The sequence below is a fragment of the Paralichthys olivaceus genome, chromosome 4 (genome assembly GCF_024713975.1).
Source record: "Paralichthys olivaceus isolate ysfri-2021 chromosome 4, ASM2471397v2, whole genome shotgun sequence".
In the NCBI taxonomy this organism is placed as follows: domain Eukaryota; kingdom Metazoa; phylum Chordata; class Actinopteri; order Pleuronectiformes; family Paralichthyidae; genus Paralichthys; species Paralichthys olivaceus.
The window spans coordinates 17,823,329-17,844,637 of NC_091096.1; the positions used below are offsets into that span (position 1 = coordinate 17,823,329).

The window sequence follows — 21,309 nt, forward strand, 5'->3', positions numbered from 1 at the left end:
CAGTTCAAATCTACTTCAAGAATACGTCCATACATCACATTTTTTTTGAAAAAGGAAGTTGAGGTGTAAAATGTCACATGCTAATAGAAATGATAAACATTTTTAGTTCTCTGTGGTATGTTTACACCACAGCAGGTGAAAATAGATTTTCTGGAGCAATATTAAACTATATAAATCAAATAGCTGCCACCTCTTAATTAACTAGCAGCAAAATAAATAAAGTTTTATTTGAAGATGTAGAAAACAATGCCCTCCGTCCAGTCCAATGCACTGCAAAGACATCCATAAAATACTCAATGCAAAATATAAGAAGAAGATTATAGATAATATAAATATTGTCCACAGAGACGCTCTGTCTCACTGCAGACTCCTGCGTTTACAAACTCTGAGCTGGATAAAATCGTCAGGATAATAAAGGTAGCGCACACTCCAGCTGGTGTCTTCTTTGCTGCAGTTGCTTATTTAGCCTTTTTTAATTTGTCACAAGTTACATCATAACTTCATCGTGTGACTTAAAGTACAGCTAGGTAAAATATTTCAAGATGCTGAAGTTAGAGTGAAAATACAGATTTTAAATATTTTTATCAAGTTAAAGTAGCTGCTGGAAGAATTTTCGCTTAAAACAATACTAAAATAATTGTTAATCAAATAAGTACCAGATTCGTTTTCAGTTAATTGTTTTCAGATCTAGACAATCTAGATGAACTGATAATGAACAAAGTTTTACTTGCAGCCACACACTGTATAATGTAATGTAAGTGATGAAACTGCAGGGGGAATGACAGTAAACCGTGCTGTTCAGACTGTCCCATAAAAGTGCATGTGGGCCTTTTTCATACCTATAACCACTACTGTTTAGCTCACATAAAGAAATGTTTTCCCTCCATAATTGTGCCTTAAATGCTTCGCTCCATGCTAATAAAACATGATTATACAGCAGGAAGAAAAAGAAAAATCTCTAAACAGGGTTTCATCAGTCTGGTATTCCAAGCAGCTGTTTTCAGTTTAAGCTCTGCAGGCAGCAGGAGAGGGAGAGCGAGCAGGCAGGAGGAGAGATTGTTGATGAGATGTGGTGGTGGGAGCATAAACTGGGGCAGATACGGGTCCTGCGATTCCTCTGCCTGTTATCCTGAGGTGGGCCGGCTTCCAGACCTTGAGGCAGTCGCAGCCCAATCAGCAAACAGCAGGAGTCTATCAGATCATGCACGTAGCATCAGTAATGTAAGATTTGTATCAAGCTTCGCTTCAGTTCACGTACAGGGCATAAAAACGCTCCCTCCTCACAGACGGTCTGTTAAAGGCCATGTCGTACAGTATGTGTGTAGTATCAGTGAGGTTGTAGTGGTCATACTAAATTAAGAAGTGGATGGATATCCGTCGAGGATGAGGTTAGTTGACAGCGAGAAGTGCAGCTGTTTCTTCTTGTTGAAGTTATAAATCAGTCTGGCTGCTTCGCTCCGAGTCTATAACCGAGCAGCAGGTTGGGCCTGCTGGCGTGGCTCATGTCCCCTGACGGATAAATGTCACTTCAACATGTTGCTCTTGCAATCACGTGCGGCCCACTGCACAGACATTTGACTTGGTTAGTTTTTACTTCCCTACATGATTATGACAATATAGCATTGTGCTGTAGCATAGATCCATGACATCTAAAAAAAGACATGTACACATTTTATAAACTTACAGCTGTAACTGCTGAGAGGAGCGGGCCATCTGCAATCAGATTTTACCTCTGGCTCTAAAAACACATGTAGTGGATTGTATGATCGGCGACAAAAATCTTAAAGAGAGAAACAGGAGCGTTTCCATGTTGAAAACAGTCCACGTGTCACTGTGGGGATACATTCACTAGGATTCTCTGACATACAATGATGTATTTTAAGCTTAAAAAGGTGGTTGAAGTTTAATTATTTTTAGGATTTTGCATATGCAGTATGTAATAGTTAGTTTGACCAGTAGTTTTGAAGGTAGAACCAGTAAAAACAGATTTTATTGTAGTTATTTTAGCTGCTATTGTCAGCGTAAATGTATTCTCTAAACATAAATGTGTTTATTTGTATGGGATTTTCATGACCTATTTAATTTAATTTATATTGTTTTGGCGGCCACAGATGTCCATGTGTGATAGTTTCTGATCATGTTACAGCATTGGGGGGCCAGCTGAGTTTTCCCATTGGCCTTTGCTCTTTAAAAATGACTTGGCCAAACAGTTTCTATTATTGGACTCCTTAATAAACCAAATCTAGAGACGTTTCGGACAAACTATAGCTACTTTCCATAGAAGGCAGTTTCCAGGCACACCTCTTTCTACGGCTTCTCTCCTCACTGAGTGGCAGAGAGGCGGAGCAGCAGTTTATCCAGATGGAGGCCGTGCACACTGTGTGTGAGACAAAAGATGCCTTCACACATGCAATGCAACCCTGAACTTTTCTATTTATTAAGCTGAGGAGCTGTTTGTGTGAACGCAAAATGTCCAAATCAGCCAGAACGGACATTAAATGAAATTTATCCTGCCCTCTTCCAAGTAAAAAGTCCATGCAATGTGTCTAATAGAGTCATGCACACAGATAAAGGCCGATATTACGCAATGATGTCATGCATATGTTAATTTGGAATACTGCGGTTCTACAAGATCTCAGCTATGTCCACAATTTTGCACATCAATCATACACGGTCCAGACCATGTACAGTTGAGTTATGGTGTGATACAACAATTTTGTTATAGGAAGAGGTTAAAACATATATAAGAAAAATTTTCCCATGAGATGAGGCCACATATTGATAATAAGTTAACGACTGGGTGCCCCTTGCTTCCCCCAGTTACCCTCTTAAACCAATTGTACTTGTTAAGAAGTCACAATGTTCTGCAGAGCATCAAATTCGATTAAAGCCCAGCAAAGGCACAAGTCATCTAAAATGTGTAGCCTCCTTATCTCCGGCCAGACTTGTGGATCCTGTTAGAATAAACAGCAGAAGCAGCAGAAACTTCTGATGGGCTGATATTTTTACATCGGTCTTGGCCTGAGGATGCAGCACTCTTTCCTGACCTTATCTACTCAATTTAAAATTATGAGGTAATGTTCTTGATTAGTTATGAGTAATGGCTGTGGTTAGGGGCCTTGTGCTCCTCAGACATAAGACACTCTTTAGCGATAGCACCATTTCCCCCTTGTGACTGCCTCAGATGATCAGCATGATTGGGTTTCTTTGTTCTGAGATTTTGGGATTCGATCATGTACTCAGGTTGATCTTTGCATCCTATCTTTTTGAGAATTGTTTATGATAAAGAATGAGGCGGATCTCGTAGCAGGCGACGGCGATGGAGGGAGTAGGTTGGATGGCAGCTCCAAGCCTCCTCTGACATAATCCCTACAAATGTGACTGACTTATTTGCTTCAAATTTAGAGTAGCTACATTAGAAAAAAAGATCTAATCAGCCCTATATGACATGGAGTAGGCCAAGGAGCCCTTTTGTTTGATTTGTACATGGGATGGAGGGGCTGGCTATTGGAAATCCCTGAAGCAGGCTTTAGGGGCAGGTCTGATTCTCGTGTGAATTGGGAAAGCTCTATAGCTCTCGGCTGACTTGACTGGGGCTGTATGGGTGTGTTGGCAGGGGGAGCGCCGGTCATGAATAGGGTCTTTGACTACCTCAGACTTGCCCTGAAAGGCAGGACAAAGACCCTAGGGCAACGGCTTAGAGCCTCACAGCTGAGCTACAGAATGCTTGGCCCAGTCTTCCTCCCTCCTTGCCTGATTTAAATACTACAGTGGCTTTCAGCATTCTGGCGACGGAGGCCCGCATTCACCGCAGCACATTTACCATCAACTTTTCTCTGTTTGTGTTTACAGTGTGCTAATGCCGGGGCCTGTTTACGTAACCCATTGTACAGAATCCATCAGCGGTGATGCTGAAAATGCATCAGTGACTCCTAAAACTGCCTGAAGATTAACTTCATGTTGCTCTTATTAAGCAGAATTTATTTTGCTCCACACTAACTGCTGGCATATGTGTTTCTTGCTGCTAAACACAACTCCTCTCTAATTATGGAGCATTCTTGTTTATCTCCATTCAAGATGGCGATATTGCCCAATGAACAAGACGTAACTCGGTGCACAACTCTAACTGCTCGATTGTTTTTGACAGATTGGTACGACTCTTCGGCTTTCGAGATTTGCAGGGGCAGAATAAAAAGCCATAAATCTTTTCTGCAGAGTTAATGGGGTTATTTGAGTCCTGTCCAGACACTCTCTCCCCACAGAGTGTCTAGTTTCAGATGTCACTCAGAGCTTTGTTTGCCTCCCAGGGTGAAGGGTTAGAGGTTAAGGTTCAGGGCCAGTTGGCTGAGTGGCCACAAAAGCCCAGGCTTCCCCTCAGCACATCCGATCTCTTCTTCCACAGTAACGTGCGGTCTCAATGAAGGGATCAGTTTGCAACATTTGTCTCCTCTTATTATAACCTTAAATTAATTCTCACTTGTTATGGTGTGGTTCACAGTTTCACAAGAAGCTTAGATTCTGGGCTTTTAAACTGTAATTGTGTCTCAGTGGTAACTTGTGTAATTACTCAGTTACAATTCTCAATTTGTTTTATTGCTTTTGTTGTCCAGCTACTGTTTCGTATTATTCCCTAAGAAATTAAGAAACAATCACATTATTTGTAGAATTCGAGAATTTTTGCAAAAAACATCTTATCTTCTCTTCCTCTGTCGACGTCAGTCACATTTCTAACTGAAGAAAAAACTTTTCAGTTTCTTTGTTCAAAACTTTGTGAGCCCACAGCCTCACCCTTGTCAGCCCCCACCCACAATCTCAACTTTTCTCCCTGCCCACCCCCTCCCACCCCCCACCCAAACATATCCTGCAGCCAGGTTTATTATGCCGTTTCACGCAGACCAAAATTGCAGCTGCATGGAGAACAATCTGGAGCACATTAGCTCAGGCGCTGTGATTTATAAATTGTTTCTCAGGCCATAAATCCCTGCTGTAATTGTGCACAAGCACCCCTCTCCCTCTCTCTCTTTCTCTTTCCCTCATCGTTCTCTCTCTCTGTCCGTTTCTCCCTCTCTCTTGAGTAGCTTACAGTTCTTGGGTTAACACTTAATTGTTTGCAGAAGTGTGCAGTTTGCGTTGAGGAGAGGTTTGCAGCATTGTGGATCACTTTTTGGGGTGCTCACCGAAAATAGCACTTCATTAAAGATAAACTTTCCTCCTCGTTTTTTAATTTATTTTTTTGCTTTTCCCTAAACCTTCTCCGTCAGGTGGTGCGAGCCAAAAGTCCAAAACGGGGACGTGAGCATTTGTCTTCAGCTGCATGTTGCTGTGATTCGTGCTCTGCATTCCTGAATCCTGTGTAATTGTAAGGGGCCTCTCCTAAACTCTGTCCCTGGGAATCTGATATTTACAGCAGCCCCTGATCGTAATCACCTTGCCGTTCTCATTATACTGTATTGAAACTGAAAGATAGCAGCAGCTGTATGTATTGTATTAAATAGCATGTCCAGCCTTGAGCTCTCTGTGGGTCTGGTTAATGTAGTGAAGACATTTTCTGTCTCTGAAAACTGGAACAGCCGATATTAATCAATGTGAGTTTGTCAGTAACATCTCCCTTTTCTCACAATGAGTTAAGAGTAATTTCTGTAATATCAACAGATGAGAAATTCTGACGTTCTAAAGTGCTTGCCTCATGTTTCAACTCCATTACTTTTGCTTCGCTTTCAAGAAACTTGATGTTCCTTGAAGAGGAAGAACCCAACCTCATGCTCCAAAGGCTTTTCCTCCAACCCATGAAAACCTATACGATCTTTACTGGAAAATGTATTCTATGCAAAGTTCCAGACGTGTAAGACGAGCCCACGGATGTGAGCGTGAATTGAATTTATGGACGAACCCCATCACTAGATCATGATATAGCACTCAATACAGCTACGAGCAGCATGATGAAAATGAAGCCTCTAGATTTCAGGGGGAATGACTTTTACAAATGTTTCAGGTATAAAGACCAATGCTTTGGCCACGTTCCAGACCTCCCTGCAGTCTGCTGACAATGCACATAACTAATCCTCTGGAATGTCATGGTAGTAACTTGTGCGCTGTGCCGCACTTCGTAGGGGTTTAAAACTACCTTTAAAAATATTGTCTTATTCAGCTAGATCCAAGCATTGAGATGTGGACATTTGCTAGAAGATTAGTTTCTACCTGTTAATTTAATAGATTTTTTAACAGTTTTTTTTGTCATGTCCCTAAATGCTTCTAAAAGCATTAATACATGATAGGGCTTTTCATTTCTAACAGTCGGTGTCTGTGTCCATGTGTACGATGGGACCGGGCATACCTGTGGCTGGTGAATGTGTCTGTGTGTGTTTGAGTAGGACAGACCCGAAGGGGGGAGGCGGGCGGCGGGCGGCGGGCGGCGGGGGTGAGGCAAGGAGGAGACGCAGAGAGAGTGAAGTGAGCAGGGTTAGCAGTGGGGTGATAGGGATGTCAGGTAGTAAAAACTGAGATGAGGCAGAGCCCAGAAGTCTGCGGGGCCTGGAGATTTGCGCCTGCACTCGGGAGAGCAAACACAGGAGGCATCTGCAGGCAGCTGTGTGTACGTGTGTGCATGTGTGTGTGTAAGAGAGAGAACGGGGGAGGGGCCGCCCCTGCTCAGGACAGGGGGGGTGGGGGTGTGGAGCTGGGTGGTGGTGAGGAGAGAGCGAGGAGGCGGGGGTGGAGTGAACACAATCAGCCCTCTGTTTTCATAAGACTTGTGGTATGTGAGAGCAGAAACAAATGTGTTTAATTTAGGCCCTTTTTCTCCCTCTTGCCTTCTCCACCATACACCCACTTATGCCCACCTCCGCTTCTCAAAACTGACTTTTTCCCTTCGAGATGCCTCAGTGCCTCTCCTGCCTCCGTCAGCTGCACTCGGGAAGAAGTTTTTGAGAAAAGAGCCAAGAAAAGCAAAAAAAAAAGTGGGGGAAACAATCACCCACTGTGCCCTGTCAGGGAAAAAAAAGACAAACTCTTAGCAAATGTATTCAAAGTTACTCTCGGAGAGTTGGGGTAAATATTTATCTGCGATTTCTGGAAAAAGAAGAAGAAAAGTATTATTTTTATGTCTTCGCAGTGACTTGATTGCTGTGCTGTGGTATTTGCCCTGTTCAGTGTGTGCTGGACATATTATTGCCTCCTAAATGCCTTGGCAGCAAACTCCGTATTATATTGGTCACCCATGCTGTCTCCACTCAATATGTGTTTGGTCATAAATGAAAAATTCAGGTCTCACTTTGGTGTCACTGGCGTAGACTTGGACACACACAACACACAAATGCATGCACACACACATTTGATTTCTAAGTTGAGCCTTACTGTAAACATCCAGCCAGCCTCTGCTAACCACCTCGAGTCCTGGAGTTAATTATACAGTGGTTTACGGCTGTGAATTTCAATGAAACGGGGCTACTCCCCAAACAATAAAAAAGTAGTGTTCCTGTGCGACTGGACAAACAATGCCACGGGACATGGAAGAGGAGGACGTCTTTTGACATTCGAGGTGTAGCCTGTCCTGACACCAGATCACACTGACATTAAGCGTGACGATTGAAAGCAGATCTCCCAGGTACGGAAAACCACATAACTGACTTCACATAATTGACTTGAATAGCTTCGCACCCTCCTCTCTTGTCTTTATGAGATGGCCTTGCTCTCACCAGATGCATAATTATTTTCCTGTGTTTCTAATTATACAGTGAGTTTTATATGACCTGCTGTTGTGCCGTGTAACAGAATTACTCACTTATTCCTAACTTCAGCCTCAGTTTAAGGACTTTCCTGGAACTCCTGTCTGATTAAAAGTACCTGAAAATCATTGAGGCAGACGACGAACCACAGCGGTTTTGTTTCAACACTCGTACGAGCTCTATGCTCTATGATAACACTCTACATGCAGGAAGCAATAACTTAGGATCTTGTCTTGCAAAAAGGAAGAAAGAAAAAAAATAAAGCCCGAAACAAATAATTGCTTGAGTTGCAAAAAAAATACAAACTCCTGCTGAAGTCGGAGCTCCCTCACTCACAGGGATAGAATGTTAAAGAAGCTTTTAAAGAGGGGGGTGGGTTTATCTTGGCCCTGTTCTCTGTTAATGCTGTTTTATTACTGAAACAGCAGTAAATTCACTCCCTGGACTTTTCAAATAAACCCAGCCTGGCCTTGTGCAGAATATGTATGAGGCACTCGGCTGCACTGTGAGAATTTGTGTGTTGAATCTTGGAAATCTTTTGTGACTACAATTTATATGCAGCATAGCACTGCTACAAGACTAATATTGTGTTAATTTTGGAAAAGAAAATCTCCAGACATGCCACAGATACTACCGTGCGTCCTCTCAACCCAGAGAAGAGACCACTCGAAACTATGTTTGTGCTTCATATAGACGTAGATGCAGCTTTGGGCCGAGTGTGGAACCATCTTGGAAAAACCTTGCCGCTGTGTTGTCGGGACCTCCCTCATGCTGCCTCCCCTCGCCTGCTCTTCTCTCTCCCTCTTTGCACTAATAGTTCTTTTGTGTACAAGAGCATGTTAAGAGGCCAATGAGCCTGGCCTTAATAGGCCACGTTGCCATAGAAACCCCAGCACTCTGGATGTCTGACCTTTGACCCAGTTTTTTTTTTTTTACTGGCTGTGAAAAAGGGAACGGGATGACCAACCAGGTCACAATAGACGCCCGGCGAATTGAGGGAGTAGCCCTGTCATAGTCACTTAACTTCATTCCTCTATGGGCTAATGGACACTTCAAATGTGGTAGCCATTAGCAGTACGCTATCTCTACCGTAGCACAACCAGCTTGTCAGGGTTAATATGATGTAAACCAAGAGAATAGGGTGAGGACCTGAAAAAAGCCTAACAGTGGTTCTTATCGTTTTTTAATGGGTGTCTGATTAAGTACTGCTGATCCACAGAAAACCAAAAATGATCCATGTTCAGTAAACCATAACTCTGCTCAGCACCACAATATTTTTGTGTCTTGATCTTTTAAGATAGTTTAATTAATAACTTCCTCCGTGACTAATCTGCTTACTTCATAGTGAACCGGATAATAGGACACGGTCCCCATTTAGCGGCCCAGTAGTGCATCGTGGGTCTGACCAGCTGAGCCGCTTGTCATTTCCCCATCAATTACACAGTAATTAGCACAATGACTGCCGAGGTTTGCTTGAGAATTGTCAGCGCAATTGCTGCTAATGTTGGCAAACAATGAGCCTTACTGCAAACTCCGAGTCGAGGCGGGAGCTACTTATCACACAGCCTTTGTCCTGAAAAGCTTTTAATTGTGTTTCATGCATAGATCAGGTTGAGGTGTCAATGGCCCCACATGAGCAGCAGATATCAGCAGAGAAAACCAGGGAGGGACTGTTGTGTCGGGGCCTGACTGGGCTATTGTATGGGGCTGTTGTTCATATGGGCAGGGGACAGTAATTAACACCACAGCCAAACAGCAAGCTGTGTGGCCCATTTGTTTTCTGTTGGGGGGTAAAAGAAAACAATGGGGAGGGGCTCTCCACACAGTAGGTGATTGACATTATCTGCTGGAGCAATCCACGGAGGCATTCCTGCTGCTTCACTATTCACCACAAGTTGGGCGAAGCCATTTCACCAGCGTCAGGCCTCGTCTGAGCTGCCACTTTATACAGAGGCGCTCTTTTATTTGTTGTTTGACTGATTGTTTGCTTGATTGATTGAGTTAATCCAATTCAGCACACATGTCTAGACATATATCTGTTTTAGGTAGTCCAAATTATTTGGCTTTTTCCCAAAGTCAGTCAATGTTTTTTGAGCGATTATTTCTATGTAAAAAATGTAAGAAATATTCTAATATATTTCTATTATTTTGTAGATTTAGTGTGATTATGATTCAGCTCTGAAGGCGGCAGATAGAAACTAGAAAAGTTTGGGATTTTTCTCTGTCCTTTTGGCAGCGTGTCTGACTTAGTTTGACAGCAAATGTCCAGACATCTGTCTCTGCTCCATGCTCTGATGTTGGCCTGCAGTATGGCACCCCACACTTCAGAGATGACAAAGACTCTTGGCTGGGTTTTCCTCCGCTCTGTGAGAGCGATGTAACAATTAGAACCCAGCTCTGGCAGGCCACATGCCCCAGAGCATATGTTGTATTCTCTCTGTACGAAAAACCAAAGGGCTTCAGTGCAGCTTTTTTGGAAAATTTCTGTGGCATCACTGCCACCTTTGTCGCATCTGGGTCCTGTAAAAGTAGCACATTCTACTGATGTCTATTCTGAGTGTTGGAGGCAACAGGGAAGCCTGGAAGACAATTAGAGAGCTACAGAAATGGATCAGCTAAACTTCACTTTAGTTGCTCATTTCTTTCAGTTCTCTGTCCGAGTCTATTTACCACAGCTCCCATGCTGAAACAGACATGCTATGAGTCCCGGCCATATGTGTGTATTTGTTTCTAATAAAATAAGGGCATGTGTAAAGCATTAATAAATGTCTTGCACTTAAATTGATTTTAGTTTTATGTTTCAATCTTTTACCATATTTAAATCCGGTCGTTATAAATCCTGTAGCTCTGTTATAACTTTTTCTCACACTTCCTTTTTTGTTGTTGCCCTAACACTGAGAAAGTTTTTGCTGTGCAGCATGGCCTGCAATTCCTCGCCTTTTGTTTCCTGAAACAACTCGTAGACCCACACACCCTCCCTCCCTCCCCCTCTGTCTCATGAGCGGTGCGCTCGCTGCTGCTCTGGTCTGGACTGAAGCTAATGTGACAGTGTGCGGCTGGCATTACCTGGCTGGATGTTTCGGGGAGTGTGTGAACCGTTGCTCCACAGGGCACACTGGCAATTAAAAGAAAAGTAGACGCTCAGAAAAAAAAAGTGCCTGGGGGCATGTTCCTCAGTCCTGGCAGAAGCTGTCAAATAAGGGATGGATTGGGTGGGAGAGCAGGGGTGGGCACGGGAGGGCTCGACCAAACGCTCACAATAGCGCTTGTTTCATTTGTGGAAGGACTCATGATTGACATAGATTAGACAGAGAAAACTGCATTGTTTTGGATTTTCTCTCTGGAGAGTAGCATTCATTAGGCACCCTGCACACAGCGGAGTAAAGTTTCAATAGGGAGCTAGCAGCCTCTAAAAGCAACTGCCTCCTGACAGTTGTATGGACTTGGGCCCATTAGTTGGAACCTACGATTCAGCCTTGAGCAGTATAGTGAAAATGAAGAGGGCTGATGTCAACTCTAAGAATTCCCCCCTTTTTCGAAGGGAAAAAGGGTCCCCTTCCCCCTGCCTCAGAGCGCTGTTGGACCCCAGCTGTCAGGAAACAATACCCTCTGCCTGCTCCGACAAACTCATTCCTGAAAATGTTTTTTTTCTCCCTCCTCTCCCTTTTCCTCCCTCCTGCCATAATGTCTTTTCCATTTTTAACCCACAGCCATCCAAGCTTCCTTCCTCCTTACAAATCCTGAGTGATGAATGAACTTTTAAAAATCTAATCCTGAATGCATGACTCCACCGGTTTACTTGTTTGTCATCATTTATCCTGCAGTGACTTTTGAAAAGTGGACAAAGCTTTGCATGTGTCCTTTAAGAGGGTTTGTCACTGATTTTTTTAAGTGTCAGATACCTTTTCTCGTCTTTTCCATTCGTCAGAAGTGTGCTTTGGGTGGACGCCAAACTGTTTGTGCACAGGAATTCATAAGCGCAATGCTATGTAAATGACAAGGATGGTAAACACTGCAAAATGAATGCAGTGGACGCTGGGTGAGATTGTGCAACCACCTCATACACTGAGAATTCACTGCTCGTGACAAACTTTCATGCCCAAAAGGCAACATGAATAATAAACTGTGATACTTTTCTTCGTCTAGAATAAACAGAGTTGAATGAGCAAAGCATTACCTACAATAGGAAACCCATTTAATTAATTTGAAATTGTACCAGGGAGAAAATCCACATGCATGACAGGCTGCTGTATCCGGTATTTAAAGTGATTCATAAACCAGATGGTTGAACCGTGCTTTTGGAGCCCCGGCTTCATGCTATCTTCATCGCTGGAGAATGAAAAAAAAAAAGAGAGAGGAAGAAAAAAAAGTTCAGCTTCTTGTATCGAGCTGTAAATCACAAAAACGTAGCTCCGACGCCATGTCACGGCAGCGGCAAAGATGCGGGCAGCAGCAATAATGAGACCAACTGTGGTGGAAATCTTTGTGACAAGTTTGAAAAAACACTTTCACAACATCTTATGATAACTTTGTGTGTGAAATACAGGGATAGTGACAGGAGGAGGAACGGTGTTCGGGGTCAAATGGCCCATCCGATTGAGTCGGACAGACAGGTGTTACCTTCGAGTCCACAGCGCAACCTTTTTTCGCGGCTGCTGCGTAGATGGGGCTTCCTTCCAGCTGTCTCTTCCCACCCCCTCAGCGATGGGCGCCCACAGCTGGCCTCCTGTTTTTCCTTGACAAACGGCAATTTCACAGTCTACCAGTCCGATGTGTTCACATCGTTCTCTCTGCTCTCCCCCGTGCCAGAAATGACTGTCTGACTCCAGCAGCAATGTGGCTCTCATACAGGTGTCTGCTGGAGCTCTCTGCGGGTTTGACACCATTCATAGCACTTTTCCACGCTCTATGAAAAGATGCACTCCCTGTGGTCCAGTAATTTTTAAATTTTAAGCAGCGATTTTCTGCACTTTTGACTCGTTTGGCCGTTAGTTTTAATATCTTTCCTATTTTTCCCCCAGATTTTATTACTGTGCATGTTTTCCCTGCAGTGTGTCTGGTTTTGTTGTTTAACTCTGTTCCTTTCCTCTCACCCGCAGTACCTGCAGATGAAGTGGCCTCTTTTGGACGTTCCCGGATCTGCAGGACTAAAAGACTCCCGCTCCCCAACACCAGGACATTTAGTAAGAGGACATTTTTGATTATGACGAGATCATGCCCAAAAAAAACAAAACAACTGCAGGTTTAGCAGGATTTTTTGTTTGAGTTAAGATCAAGTTTCTTGTGTGGTTTTGATTCAAATTGTGTGTGGAGTAAGCTTTACAAAGTGTGTTTAGGGAAAGAGAAACATGGCTGGTTGGAGGAGGAAGGAGAAAAATCCTATAATTTCCACATTAAAATTTCATACACCAAATAACTGAACCACGGTGGTCAAAAACTTTATGAATCGGAACACCAGCAAAGTCTCGCTGTTTTGCTTTCCCTCAATTTTTGGCACTAATAAAACGTTTCCTTCAGGCTACATGCATCAAGACGTTAATCCAATTATCAAACAAATTATGTCAATTTATTGGGAGGAATCCGTTTACTGTAAACCATATCAATTCTGTAATCAAACTATCCCCATAATGCGGTTACTCGCAATAATGAAGTTGTAGTGTGCATGTAAATCCGCTGGTTCCCACCCATGCACCGCTACAGCACCCACAGGCCAACTGCAGCGTGTCTGTCTTTGCCACATTAACTCCACCATAAATCTCTCAAGTGTGAACCTCCCTGCCTGAACTTCCCCACACAGGTGTGAGCTAGTCATCACTGTGTCTCACTCCAGTTACACAATGCAGGGCCTCAGCAGACCTGTTTGGTTAGTGGCTGTGCTAAGGGACGTTTGTTTGGGATTCAAAAACATCAGATAACACGACGCATCTATCTCAACATCTCACTGGCTCACTTGTATCAGGGCGTTTTTCCTGTTTGAGTAGTCATGTCAAACAGTGCGCGGAGCAGAAAGCCACAATCACTACACTTCAGTAATAAGAAACGTTGCGGCTCAGCCCCTTGACCTCACATAGCCTGGCGAGACGCGCTCGCCGAGCTTGTGGTTGAATCCCTGCATCTGCAGCGATGCACATGACAAAGTCCTCATTCAGTGCAGTCAATGGGATCTTGTTGTGATGGGGACAGAGTTTGCTCATGGGAATCCGGGACAGACTTAAGTCTCAATGGAAACCAATTAAAGATATTTAATTAGAATAAATGCTGACCTTCGAGTGACACTGTTGATTTTTCCCGGAGAAACAGTCAAGTGTATTTTATTTACACAGCGACAATTCACAACAGGGCACAAAGCGCAGGTCTAGACGGAACATACAACGTTAATTTTGAAACATATGAATCGACATTGTCCGGAGATATAGAATTAGGAGAACAAGTCTGAACAGTGAGTAAGGTAATAGCAAGTGAATTTAAAGGAAATGAAAGCACACTGACTGACACTCTGCTGGATTGTTTCTCTTCTCACCCTCAGTGGCTGCTGTTACTTTTCATGTGGCCCCGTGTTTCTTTTCTTCTTTTATTGTTTGGCCTTCATTTCTCTGAACATCACTGAACCAGGAAAGTCAATACCGATAGAAACATTGTAGAGAACTGTAGAAAACAGTGTTCTGGAATGTTTTCTCAAGTTTTCTGAATAATAGGTAGCCTTCACTTTGTGCACATAAGTACAGAAACAGCCAAGTTTGAAGCAGCTGCGTCGTGCATGTATATTGAAATGCTTGTACATGGGAAGTTATATATTCTCAAACAGGATCTATGTCATCATAAGGAGCCTTCATATCTTTGATTTTAACACTGGTGAAGTTGATACTTTTTACACATCGTTTATTAAAAAGATTTTATAGTTTTATTGCAGTTTAATGAGACAGCTTTAATGGGGAGCCCGAGGCAGAGAAATATGAGATAACAGCATTGTCTTAAAACGAATGCCACACTGTAGTTTTAAAGCAGAATAAAATGTGGGGAAGTTCACTGAAAGTGTAACAGTTTCCATAATGTGAACTAAAAGAAGGAAGTCCCCATGCTTGATCGGCTGACCTGTTAGCAGAAGGTCATTTAATGTGTTGTGGGAAAGGATAATACTCGGGTACAGAGGGTAGAGAGTGAAGCACCCCAGCTCTGCCCTTACCCCCCACTCTGGGCCAGGAGCCCACATGCCCCTCTGGTGTGCTGCTGCCGCTGACAGGGAGCCAGGCTGATTATGTGCTCATTACTCCAGCCGAGGAGAGAGAGAGAGGGAGATGTGGGAGGGGAGCAGCAGGCTGGCTCCCCAGGCCTCCAGTCTCCCCAGGCCCCAACACTGCACTAATGAGAGCAAGGGGAGCGGATGGGCACACGTGGGGGGCCAGGGATTACTGCCCAGGGCCAAGAGGAGCCAGAGAGAGAGACCTGGGGAGAGGCGGTGAAGAGACACCAGCAGGGTCTCCTGAAGCAGACCTGTTCTCCTGCAGTCGTCCTGCAACCACAGGTTAAATCTGACGTAGTGTTTTAATGACGGAAGAACATGGTTGAGTATATCTTGTCGAGGGACATGATATTTTATTAGCATGTTTGTTTTGCATAATGATAGCTCACTGAGAAGTGCAGTCAAATTCATAAATCTCAGACAATGCTGATATTTGATTTTTTTTGTCACACATATGTCCACGGAGATCTATTTAATTAATGTGGTTTAGTTAAAATGAATTTCTGCTAATTCTGGCAAATATATAACAACATAAGACAATGTAAAAGATGGAGAGCGGAGGATTCGGTGTGGACGAAGGGTCCAAGGAAGGACTGTCCTGTCACTGTGCAGATTGGCTCCATAAGGCCTGTATGCTAATCGGAGCCTGCTCCGGCCTGAGATCCTCAATTATTCAACAGACAGGTTTGTTTAGCATTCACTTGGTATTGCTTTTGGTAGTAATGCTGCTGCTGGTGGTGTTAGTTTGGTAGGGTTGGAGGACTGGGAACAAGATTTGCTATGAATCACACCACACCCCACCGTGCACGCACGCACACACACACACACACACATGCAAGCACGCACGCATGTGTCCAGCACCCCCAAAAAAAACATATCAGCTCCTGTGTTCAGAGGGCTGCCTTCTAATGAATAATACATCAAAGGTGCTGCAGGGCTCGGTGATGTAGTATGAGGAACTTGTCAGCCCATCAGTAGTGGCCGAGCTCGGCCAGGGAGCAGAGGAGTGGAGAGGAGGATGCAGAGGTGGTGCGGCTGTCCGAAATATCCGCCTCTCCTCCGCATCTTTCACAACGTACCTGATTCACAGTCATCGACCGTCTGCTGATAATGATGTCAGATCTGCGTATATGCCCCACACCGAAGTCATTCAGTCATTCGCAGTAATTTGTCCACAATACCTATTCTCCGTGTCATTACCGACTACACTGACTGCTACTGTTACACCAGATTCGAAGGAGCTGTGATTTTTTAATGAGGCAGAACTGACCCGAGTGTCTGTCCCTCTCAGATCACGATGCACTAAAATATGTGCTGATCTTCACTTGACAGGGACACAAGAATCCCCCTCTTTGTTTCAACGGTGTCCGGAGTAATAAACCCAACCAGAGACCTGGTCCTGTCAGCATGTCATAAGTCACTTAGTCACCGAATTGTTTAAGTGAATTGAAGTGGCAAGGTCGAGAGCAGCATTCCAGAGATGCTTTTGTTCCCTGCATGTGTCTGGTGCAGTCGTCTGCTCTCATCAGGGCTCCAGGACAGTTTAAGTCCAGATATTACAAGAAAAAGATGCATTTTTTATCCCCTTCTCTCAAAGTGATACATACACTTGTTTTCGACCTATATCTGTTCAGTCAGACTTTTGACTGGGAGTCTGGTGAGATTTTCTCGTTTTGCATTAGGCAGCGAACAACCGGGATCCATCATGAAATCAAAGGCTTTGGGAGGACTGAACTGAATACTGATCTGAGGCCTGCAGCCCTGCTGGGCCACTGCAGAGAAAAGATCCTCTTCAGAGATGGTATAAGGAGCCAGTGCTTTGATTCCAGCCAAACTCAGATATGAACAAATCTGGGATTGCAGAGCCAGTTTATTTGCGACAGAAAATAATGTTTCAAAATATTTATTAGCGCAGTAGATCCCAGTGAGATTAGTTTGTGTTTGTGTCCATATTCGCTGTGCTGATTTTCATAGCCATCTCAATTTATTTAATGACCACTGGGGATATTCACAGCAGTAATATGACGCCGCTCCACTCCGTATTATTCTAACCTAGAATATTCCTGCCACTGACCTTTTCGGAGGCGATGACCAGACGCAGAGCCCACGTTGTCAGTGATGAATGACATAGCTTCGGTATGGCTGATTTTAAAGACATACGACACGGTCTGTCCCCTCTCACGTCCGCTTCCTGTTGGCGTTGACAAACAAGGCTTGGATTTCTCAGCATGCCAGGCATTCTTTTCACCCTGTCTTTCCTGGAGTTTTGAAAGGCCTCTGAGCCTCCCACCCAGAATCTCTGAGCATAAAGCCACACAAAGCTGCGGGGTTATTCAGTTTGTTCTAAGCTCTCTTCCCCATCGGCTGTTTGCCTAGTAATTCAATTCAGATGTGCAGGATCCAAAAACATGTTTGCTTGAATGAAATCCACCCCTCCACCCACATTGACCAAGGACTGTGCTTTTCTTAGCGCCGTTCCAAGTTGGACAGCCAAATGAGGTACTGCCACCTCGGCCTTTTTAGCTTCGAACCCTCTTAAGAGACAGACATCTTTTCTCTACATCAGCTCAGCAACTTTTTGCGTGTGTGTGTTTTTTTCTTCTTTTAAACATTCCTGTTACTATGTCCAGTGGCTCTAAGACTCGTTCTGTGTGTTTTTACTCACTGGCTGTGAGGTATGCGCCACTGCAGACATGTTTGCAACAAGCGCGTCTGTGTAAAGAGCATGATTTCTGTCTGTCGGTGCAGATACCATCTGGTTCCAGGTTGCGCTTTATCCCTCCTATCACGTCGATGTTGTTTATATTTAAAACACGGCTCATGTTCCTTGTGGTTTCCTTATTACACTTTGCTCGTGGGTCATGAAACCAGACGTATGAAGCTGTCATGGGGTGGAGGAATATTACCTCCACACATAAGGCATGTGAAAGAAGCCATTGATACATTAGTGTTTAGGTTTAAGTCACGATTGAGCCATTAGTCTAGATTTTCAATTTTACTAAACCACATTTTATGCTCTCAGAAAAGTTGATTTACTCAAATTTGTTTTAGAAATTATCCAAATTTTGATTTATTTAATTAAAAATTATTTAATATTTCATAAGGCCTTTATTCCTCAGAAACAAACAAGTAGGATAAAAGTCAGAGTAGTTTATTCCTTCACAGTTTGTCGTGCTGCTGAAGTGAAAGAGCAGCCCAGAGTCGAAACTAGTGCCTGCAAACTTAGACACGTTACAAGCACACGATTGGTGTATTCCAGGATATGAATAATGAATGGACATCATTTCAAATTCTCACAGAACTGCTTCCCAAAATGTGTTGGCACCCAGGTCTAGAGGTCTCGAACAGCGCTCACAATATAGGGAAAAAGCAGGCGTATTGTACATGAAGTGGAACAACAAAGCACAACTTAAATATACATGACATGTGAGACCTGGGATTTCAACACTATCTCTGCCACGAAGCTTTATCAAAGCCTTTTTCTGTGTTGTGTCAACCACCGTGATGTGACCTCATATGATCTAAAGGCCAATTTATGCATCTGCATTAAATTGGTGTTGTAGGTGCGGCGTAGCCAAGTATTCTACAATGAAGCCTCACATGCACCTCTGTGGGCTGCATCCATATTAAACTCTGCATCAGTGATAGTCCAAACTTTTTAGAAAACTCAGGCATAAACAGCAAGAGTGATGCGTTTTAGAACTACTCTCGGTTTCTCCCATGTTTAGTGCGGATGAAGCCTTAGAAATGTAACCGAAGCTCACAGCGACACGGAGCGCAAAAACGAAACCCCTTCAACATGCGCACACACCTTCTCCTTATCTCATTCAGTCATTTCACTAAAAGTAACTATGTTAGTTGAATATTTAATAGCCCCAACTCAAACATGATCGGCTCAGTTTGAAGTACACACATAATGGCATAGAGACCTCCTCGCACACCAGTGTTCTGGTGGTGTAAGCTCACAAAGGTGTAGGCCGCTTGCTTTGTTGATCCAGCGCAGAAGCATAAAGCAGGCTTAAGTCTAGAAAAGCCAAAAAAAACAAAAAAACAACTCCTGAGCAAAGTGTTCTTAATATAGCCGTGTGTAACACCAGTAAATATTTTCCTCACTCCAACTGGAATGACCAGAATCAAAGCATGCTTTAGACATGGGAGAAACCGATTTAGTAAAAGATTTAAAAGGAGGAAAAGGTTGGACCCAAAAAAAAAGTGGATGAAAAAAAAAGCTACACTTTGGAACAATTCTGAGCAGCGTGAGGCAGGAGAGTGCACAGACGTCTCAATGCGAACCTTGTTCCCGAGCAGACCACGTTGGAGAGAAACGAGAGGTTGGGAAGGGGGTGGGGGAGGGATGTTGAAGAAAGGTTAGCTTGGAGGAACAAGACTCCTTTCTCCCCCACCACACCCCCCCAGCCCCCACCCGTTGACCCTCCCATGTGACAAGTTGAGCCAACAAGTGCTCCATTCAGCCAGGCAGCGAGAGGAAATGACTGCGAGGCTGAGCGCTGCCTAATGAAAGTAGAGACGCTGGTTATTATTATTGTCTTCGTCATCTTTGTCGCAGCAGTAGTGTTGGTTAGATATCAGGGATCCGAACTTATTTCAGAAAGTGTTGATGAACTGTGTAAGAGATCCACGCAGAGCTTTATCTATCTGCTCTCTGGTCTTCACCTCTTATCTGCAGTTACATAGGATTTTAAGTGTTTTTATAACACGGGTCGGCTGTGGTATAACGTTGCGGTGCGATCCACCCATGGGTGTCTGCTTATTTCCGTCGAGAGGCTGCTGTGAGACTGAGTGGGAGATGATGTCTCCACTTGTTTATGGGTATTCGGTTTACCTTCCTCTGATTGTGTTTGTTTGTGGCCTGCTGGTGTGACTTCAGGACTCTGTGGTACCGTTGTTTTTCTTGCTGGACTGAACAAACAGTTTGCTCCTCAGCTAAATGACTGTAATGCTCTTGGCATGTGTCTGTAAGACTTGTTAGTGTTCCTTGGGACTGGTCCAGATTGCATCACAGGGCTGGTCACACGCACAGATCGTGATGTTTGCCATTGAGGGCACACACACACACACGCAATGGCCTATTTACTTCGTGCCTCTCTTTTGGACAATGGTCACCAGAAATCGTACAGTGAGCAGTATGAGAAAATAATGTACTTGTTTCAGCAAAGTAACTCTGATCACTCTGTTTTGAATGTCTGTCCGACTCTGGCGTTTATTAACTGTGTGTCCTCCTCTTTCTCAACAGTCCAACAAAGTCCCGGTGGTGCAGCATGCCCACCACGTCCACCCACTGACGCCGCTCATCACCTACAGCAATGAACACTTCTCCCCAGGCACGCCGCCGTCGCACCTCTCCCCAGAGATCCTCGACCCAAAGACAGGTGACGTCTCATGGACGGACATTGATTCACTTGACTACACACTGACAATCTTCAAGTAACAAGAAAACTTGACTTGAAATGTTGCTGTAAAAAGTAGTTTCTTTTTTTTTTTTACAGAGCTCATAGGCTTAACTTCTTTTCAGTTACCATGAATTCAGATAGTGATGAAAGACACAGCAGACAAAAGCATTGAAACATCTACAAAAAAAACTTCATTGAGTTCAAACTAAAGTGCACCAATGAGCCTGACAGGGTCATGGAGCAGGTTTCTGTGGACGGTCAGTAGATTTTCCTCACATCTTGAAATCACCAGAGTGAATTCATCACAGTCTGTGGAGGATCAAACTAAAAATCTTACACAAATATGTCTACACCTGCTTAATTGACCAATTACCAAGGGTATTGGAAAGATTTTTATTTGATGGTTAAATAACATCTCAAAAAAAAGAGTCTGAATTTTAAAGCAGTTTTTTCTGTCTGTTTCACCTGCAGGTATTCCCCGGACACCTCACCCATCAGAGCTCTCTCCATACTACCCCCTGTCTCCTGGTGCTGTCGGCTCCATCGCTCACCCTCTGGGTTGGCTCATGTCACAGTAAGTCCCATCTCCTGACAGCTGATGTGTTATGTTCCCTGAAAGTGTGCTAACTTTTTTTCTTTTTCAGAAACTATATTGACTACACATGATATTACTTAAATATATTAATAGTGAATATGTTGGTCATACTTTTTTAAATCAGTTTGTTCTGCAGGTTTTTTCACTTGATATGACATCGGCTCTCCACAGCTAATGTTGATGATACTGATGTTGCCTAGTTAAAAAAAATGGATTCTAAATTCACATTATGTCAAGCATGAAGACAAAGTACACATTTTTGTTAAATTTTTTAATAAAAATATCTGAGTTATATATCTGAGTTTTATTATTATTCATTATTCTTCATAGTGTTGGTGC

The 21,309-nt window shown here is 43.5% G+C and overlaps 1 protein-coding gene across 2 annotated transcripts in view; it reads left to right on the plus strand.

Moving 5' to 3' along the window:
* tcf7l1b (transcription factor 7 like 1b) overlaps positions 1–21,309 on the plus strand; it is a 33,179-nt gene that overhangs the window by 7,452 nt on the left and 4,418 nt on the right. For both annotated transcript variants that reach the window (XM_020094044.2, XM_020094045.2), the window contains exons 4-6: positions 12,824–12,907; positions 20,219–20,354; positions 20,847–20,949. In XM_020094044.2, coding sequence (XP_019949603.1) covers positions 12,824–12,907; positions 20,219–20,354; positions 20,847–20,949 — 323 coding nt within the window. The remainder of the gene's footprint in view (positions 1–12,823; positions 12,908–20,218; positions 20,355–20,846; positions 20,950–21,309) is intronic.